This window comes from Apium graveolens, chromosome 6 (assembly GCF_009905375.1).
Source record: "Apium graveolens cultivar Ventura chromosome 6, ASM990537v1, whole genome shotgun sequence".
Classification (NCBI taxonomy): domain Eukaryota; kingdom Viridiplantae; phylum Streptophyta; class Magnoliopsida; order Apiales; family Apiaceae; genus Apium; species Apium graveolens.
Genome location: NC_133652.1, coordinates 57,773,337 through 57,780,019, shown reverse-complemented (window position 1 = coordinate 57,780,019; position 6,683 = coordinate 57,773,337). Strand labels below are relative to the sequence as shown.

General features: G+C 39.4%; 1 protein-coding gene across 1 annotated transcript; it reads right to left on the bottom strand.

Annotated features, from left to right (window-relative positions):
• Window positions 1–1,122: 1,122 nt before the first annotated feature.
• On the bottom strand, window positions 1,123–3,794 carry LOC141668290 (transcription termination factor MTERF8, chloroplastic-like). Its single transcript, XM_074475107.1, has 2 exons — window positions 2,565–3,794; window positions 1,123–1,659 (listed from the first exon to the last, which is right to left on the bottom strand). The coding sequence occupies exon 1, from the start codon at window positions 3,659–3,661 to the stop codon at window positions 2,597–2,599; it is 1,065 nt and encodes a 354-aa protein (XP_074331208.1). The 5' UTR covers window positions 3,662–3,794; the 3' UTR covers window positions 1,123–1,659; window positions 2,565–2,596.
• Window positions 3,795–6,683: the final 2,889 nt, after the last annotated feature.

Below are 6,683 nucleotides of genomic sequence, written 5' to 3'. Positions count from 1 at the left end.
CAAAAAATAATAACAAAGCAATTCATTATTTATATATATCAAAAAACTTGTTGAGTTGAGGCTGATTGTTGTTTGTCCAAAAATGAGATCAGTTCAAAAGTTCCCCCTGTTTTCTCTAATACATCTCCATAATTTCTCATCATCATCTAACAAACCATTATTAAATCCCCTCTTTTCACCCACTTCTTGTAATACAACAACAATCAAACTTACAGAACATGAGCTAAACAAGATTAATCTCTTAATCCCTCGTTTATGTTTATCAGACAACATCCCAGAAGCCATTAGTCTTGTCCACACAGCTCTCCTAACTAACCCACCTCCCACTTCCATCTCTCTCTCCATTCTAGTCCACTCTCTCTCCTCTGACCCGGATTTGACCCGACCCATCTCCTTTCTGACCCGAATCAAGCACACTAACTGCTCATACTTGCCCATCATTTCCACAATGTTTCTTTCTTGTTACTTTAAAAAGGGCCAGCCAAGGAATGCAGTAAAAGTTTTTAGCTGGATGACCCGACCCGATTGTCCAGCTGACCCGGATTGTCGGTTTTATGCCATTGCTGCTGGTGGGTTCTGCAGGAATGGGATGCTTCTGGAAACTCTGAAAGCTGTAAGGTTGATGATCGGGACGGGTTTTGTGCCTGGCCCGGATTTGAGAACTCGGGTTTATAGAGCTTTGTTGAGGGTAGCCATGATCAAGGAAGCTCAAGAGTTGAGCGAGGCCTTCTTAGGGTGTATTCTTAGCAATGGTGATGAATGTAGAAAACAAGTGGTGACATTATTGGATAGCATGATTGCTACTTTGAGTAAAGAATGACCGGCAGGTAACTTTGGTTTGTCATAAATTCTACCAGTATTTTTACTGGACACATTTGACAAATCTTAAAATAAATAACTTATTACTTAAATTAAAGTGACTTATAAATTATAAGTAGATAAATACTTATAAATAATAGAAGTGTTAGGCTTATTATAAAGTCAGATTTTTTTTAATTGAATGAACTTAAATAAACAATTTTTAAATATAATTTATCTTAATTCGTAAATTTAATATTTGATTAACATTTGAAAATATATATTTTAAAGCTAAAGCTAGTTAAAAAGTGAAAATTCAAAATAAGATGAAAAAAGTACGTCGTAATTAACATTCAACTTATTAACTTTTAAGTTATAAATTCGACTTATAAGTTGGGTTGACAGACACTTTTCGATAAGTAATTACGGCTTATAAGTTAATAAGCCCCTTATAAGGGGATGGCCAAACAGCCCCACCGTCTCTTTTTCTGGTTTAACTTATGGCATGTTCAGTATTTGATTTGCCATCTAGTTGAGTTTCACTGTGTTTGCGTTGTTTATGTTGTCTTGCCAAATGCTAATCCATGAGATCCACTGCATGGTACCATCGTAAAGGCTGATACTTTTGTGAGAAGATATAGGTTATCATGTTTTATACCCCAGTGTGACTTCTGATGAGTATTTTATATGAGATTGTGAGAAAGCTTTGTGGCCAATCTTTAACGGCTCCTCCCTTGTAGTACGCTGGTGTTGTCTTTGACATTTATCAATGCACCAAAATTTTCCCTGCTCTTAACACTAATTTCCGGCATCTCAAAGAATGAAGTCTTCATCAGCAACATCTCACCAGCAAATGGCAGCCTTCAATGTATTTATGCATTGAGCTGTTGCTGTTGAATTTAGAACATTATGAGGTACCACACATTGACAGAGCTAACATGTCTGTACATTCCATAGTTAAGGGAAGACAATCAAGGAACATATATGATCCCATGAACGGAATTCTGAGAATAGATCAATGTGCTAACCAATATTACAATAGTCGACTTTGTGCTCCTAAAATTTGTTGATTTGGCAAGATGTTCAGCTTTGCCAGTTCACAGCTTGCTACCAAGTGTTTAGGCAAACATTAAGTTGCTAAATCACTTTGAAACTTATACCCAAGTTAATATTTTTTTAAACAAAAGTATGCAAGTTTATTATATTTATACGATAGCAATCTGATTATGGATATGCTCATTGTTTACAAAATTCCTTTTTTTAATAGGTTGGAATCAATCAGAACTTCTAGAGGAAGCAAGTTGAAACAAAAGTGCAAGTTTAAATACATGTGAAGCATTCAGAGACAGCAATTAGGCGAGAACCTGCATACTGCAATCGAGAGGTTTATGCGAAACTTAAGCAATTGAATAGCTTGGGTTATTTTTCCATCTTTAACTTCGAAGTTTTGATGAGAAATGTAATGTATAGAAGAAAGAAGTGATAAATGTGTATAGAAAGAAGAGATCTATGATTTGGCAATAGAGCATTTATGCATACATGTTTCCTGCCTTTCATATCTTGAGGAACATTGCATACTCACTTGAAGTGTGGATTGAAGAAATAAAAATTTTGCATTCCATTCATATCTATGAGTTGATTATGTTCCCCCATAAAATTTCTTTGCCTTTTTGCCTTTACTAATATAGCACATAATAAGATTCATTGCAACTAGTTACAGAAACCAGGCATCAAATTAAGGATTACAGTAGGCAATGAGGGCTTACTCTACTCAATCTTGGCATCGAAAAAAGTGTACTCAATCTTTGCATCTAAAAGTGTATTCACCAAACGTCAACTTGCCTGTGTAAGCATCCATTACCTCCGGAACTTCATCCATGTATGCTGTGACATATCTCTCCAGGAATGCAATATCAGTCATCCCCAATATTTGATAAAAGCCAGAACTACTACTTATAGATTTTCTCGACTCCAACGCTTGCAAAACTAAACATCTCGGTATAATCCTTTTCTCCAAGCTAAAAGCCATAACATATGGCATAACCTCTAGCCTGGAAGGAGTCCATCCCAACTTCTTAACATAAAACTCCAACACTTTTCCGATTCTTTTCTCCGAAAAAGCAACAACAGCAGGCAGCTTCCTAAACATTGAAACAATCTCATCATCCGAAAATCCAAAGCTTCTATAAATCTGGCATTTAGCTTCCCAATTCTCATCATTTATAAGACACAAACAAATAACAGCCCTGCGAAAATTATACGACGAAAGATCGAACCCCATATCCCTAACCTTCATTACAACTTCACTAAACTTAACATGTTGCTTTCCAGTAACTTGGCCATACCCCGTAACAAACTTCAAAATCTGATCCTCAGGCACACCAACCTTTTGCAATAACTCAATATTTTGCAACAAATCTCTCGAACAACAGTAAGTAAGCACAAATGGATTCCTCATAACAGCAGCAGCAGCACTGCGATGACTACCCGTGACCGACTTAAGCATATCGAAAATAGGCACCAGATGATTTTTCAAACTCCTTCTAAGCAAATGTGGGGTTTTGTGAACAATCTTGACAACATCAGATTGAGATTGATTGCAAATAGATAGTAAAAAATCAAGCTTGGGCTTAAGGGTTTTGGGCCCAAGAAGACAAACATGTTGTTTAACCAAGATTTTGTTAATATGGGTCTCTGAGAAGCCATATGTTTGTAAAAGATTCATAAATGAATTGGTGTTTAAAGAGCTTGTTTTTTTGGATAAATCACATGGTTTGTTTGAGATGGTTGCATAAGTAGATGTATAGATATTTAGTATTGGGTGGGATTTGAGTTTTGTGAACCACCGCAGCAGCGCCACCATTTCTTCCGGCTAAATCAGGGTTCTATAGAAATTGGGGGTTTTTTGAAAGTTTAAATAAAATATGAACTATGCTGGATTTTGATTTTTATGACGGTGACGGTATTAAAAATTCTGGATACCCCAAGAGCATATCCAATGCTCCCTCGACTCACTCATAAATATAATATAAAATAATAACTATTCGCAATACAAATTTTATAATGTATATTTATTTTCAAAAATCCTCTACATTTCATCTTCATTGTTTATTAAAATAACATGAACTAATACAATAGGAAACGGGAGACAGAGATAAAGCAAATCTTATTAATTTAAATATAAAAGAATATATTTATATGCATAGGCGGATTCATGTAAGGGTAAGTTAGGATATGTTCTTATACAACTAAAAATTAGCATAAAATTCAACAATATCCTTATTTAGGCTCTTTAGTCAAATTTTGAAAAAATGAAGATAAAATTTATCACAAACAAGCTCTTTGTCCCTCACTATAAAATTAGTAGCTTCAAATGCTTCCTCACTTTTAAGAGTGAATACCATCTTCCCAACTATTATTATATTATATTTTTCTTACTCGTCTATTTAACATAAATGATTTTAAAACCCGTCTATTTAACATAAATGACTTTAATGAGTAAAAAGATAGATAGTGAGTTTAAGGAGAATTGTTGGAGAAATTGTTTGATTTTGGCTTCTAAATAGTAGGAACTCATTTATTTATATTATTTGTAGTGAAAATGTAAGGAGGTTGTTGGAGTTGCTCTTCGTCGTTTTCTTATTTGTAAATGTTGTATTATGTCTAACGTATATTAAATACAAATTGATTGTTTATCAATACCTATTATTTTCATACAAGGCATTACCAAATTACACAACGTTTCTAATGTAGCTCATTAAGCAATATGTTGTAGGGAGAATTTTGTATAACAGTATTGTGGAGGTTAATGGGCGGAATAAGGATTAAGGACGGTGTTTGAGGGCGGAGGAAGGTTGTTTGGTGGTGGCTGAGCTGGTATGTTGACTCCTTAAGAAAGAATAAGGTTTGTTATTCTCTATCAAGTGTCGACTCATGTCTCACACAAGTATCTACGTACCCTATTTATAGGGATCAAGTCTCACGTAGTTCTTGGGGAACAAGTCATGTAGGCTAGGGTTAGGGTTCTCCAACCCGTGCAGCCAAGCCCACGATAAAGTCAGGCTTTCAGCCAATTAGTCACGTAAATCTCGACCGGCTCCACACACTTCATACAATCTCGCGGCATCTCCGCATTTCTTCCCGTAATTGTAGGAATAACTCGTGTCAGCCCCGAAATCTAAGAGCAACTCAATCATCTATGAGTTACTTTTCATGTCGAACACAAAGTCATCTAATGCGGGCCGGCTTGGCGGCCTCGGCCCGCATCGCCTTCCTTTTCAATCAATAAATACAATGTTACATTTGATTTCATAAGATGTGGGCTCATGAGCCCAGCCCGCGTGTGGGCAACCAAGCCCAACTCAAGTACTGTCACCTGAGCCCATCTCGCGTGAAGTCACCTGAGCCCACCTCGCGCGTAGACACCAGATGGCAAGTGTGAGCCCAACTCACATATCATGAGCCCAACTCGCATGTCATGAGCCCAACTCGCATGTCACGAGCCCGGCTCGCACCTCTGCTAGCCCGGTCCGCTCTTCTGCCACTCCGTCTCCATTAAACCAATATCCACCGGAGCAGCGAGGCTCGAAGGACTTTCAACGCGAGCTGACCTCTCTTTCCAGTCGTCTCAGCCAACCCATCTCTCCCGGCTCAGCTATCACCCCTCAAGGAGCTTTGAACATTGCCAGAGTTGAGAACTCGATGCGAGCAGCTGGATCCGGCTCGCTTGATATTCACCTCGACCCTAACCCTGAAGATTTCACCAGGGAGAAGAATATTTATGACTGGAGAAACAGGCCCGTGGACCTCTCGAAAATACCAGCCTCCCTCAGAGTGGAAGAGCTGCTAAACCGCGAGCCCGCTCCTTTAGACAAAGAACGGGCTGAGGAGATTTTAAGGGGGATGGTCGAAGAGAGGGCAGCCCGCCTGAGGCAAGCTGTAGCTAACAACCTCGACCCCATTCATGTTGACTCAGAATCTACTGACAGCGATCTGGGGAGTGCATACTAAGACACCAAGAAGAAAGGAAAGGAGCCCGTAGCTGCTGAATATCCCATCTTGGGGCTCGAGGGTGAAGAGGACGGCTCACATTGGTCCTATGACTCCCCTTAAAGCGAGGAGGTGGTAGACGTCAGTAGCCAGTATAAAATCTGCAACTATAACTATGTCGTTGCGGCCTCTCCTGAGCCCTATGTGCCTCCTGCCCAGCCCGAGCTTGAGGGTGAAATTATTTTTAAGAGGCAGATCATTCCTGACGGGGAGGAGAGCTAAACTGAAAATGAGGAGGTTAAGGTGCTCACTTGCCTCTACCTGGCCACCTCACTGACTCAGAAACATTTGGCCGAGCACATTGAGCAGTTCCAGCTCGAGGGCCATGTTATCTTGCCCCTGTCTCACATGAGGTGCTACAGATTTAACCATTCGGAGAATGGAGGCAGGGTGCCTCGCATGGTTTTGTGTACCTTCCTTCTGAGGCTAGGAATCTCCTCTCATCTTCATCCTTTCATTAAGGATGTCTGCAAGTATTACCAGCTCGCACCTCTGCAGATCAACCCGAACGGATACCGGGCCGCCCTCGCATTATACATCATGTACAACAAATGCGGGTTTCCTCCTCTCACAGCGAGGCAGCTCAGCTACTTCCTTAATCTGAAGCATTCCACTAATGACTTTGGATATTTCTATTTTTCTGTCTGGCCGTGCCTTAATAAAAAGAACCTTATCCACAAAGGGCCGGGCAACTGAGGGAAGTGGAAGGGCCCTTATCTCTATATCCACGAGGTACCTCAAGTCCAGACCCATTTTTATTACAATCCATGTAAGTCTTCCCTGGCCGCTCTCGTCTTTCCTTCCATAATTCTTTCCTTTAACAAGAAACGTTTTTA

Bases quoted from the DNA above. Each gene is read 5' to 3' on its own strand.
- LOC141668290 (XM_074475107.1), bottom strand. From the start codon at position 3,661: ATGGTGGCGCTGCTGCGGTGGTTCACAAAACTCAAATCCCACCCAATA.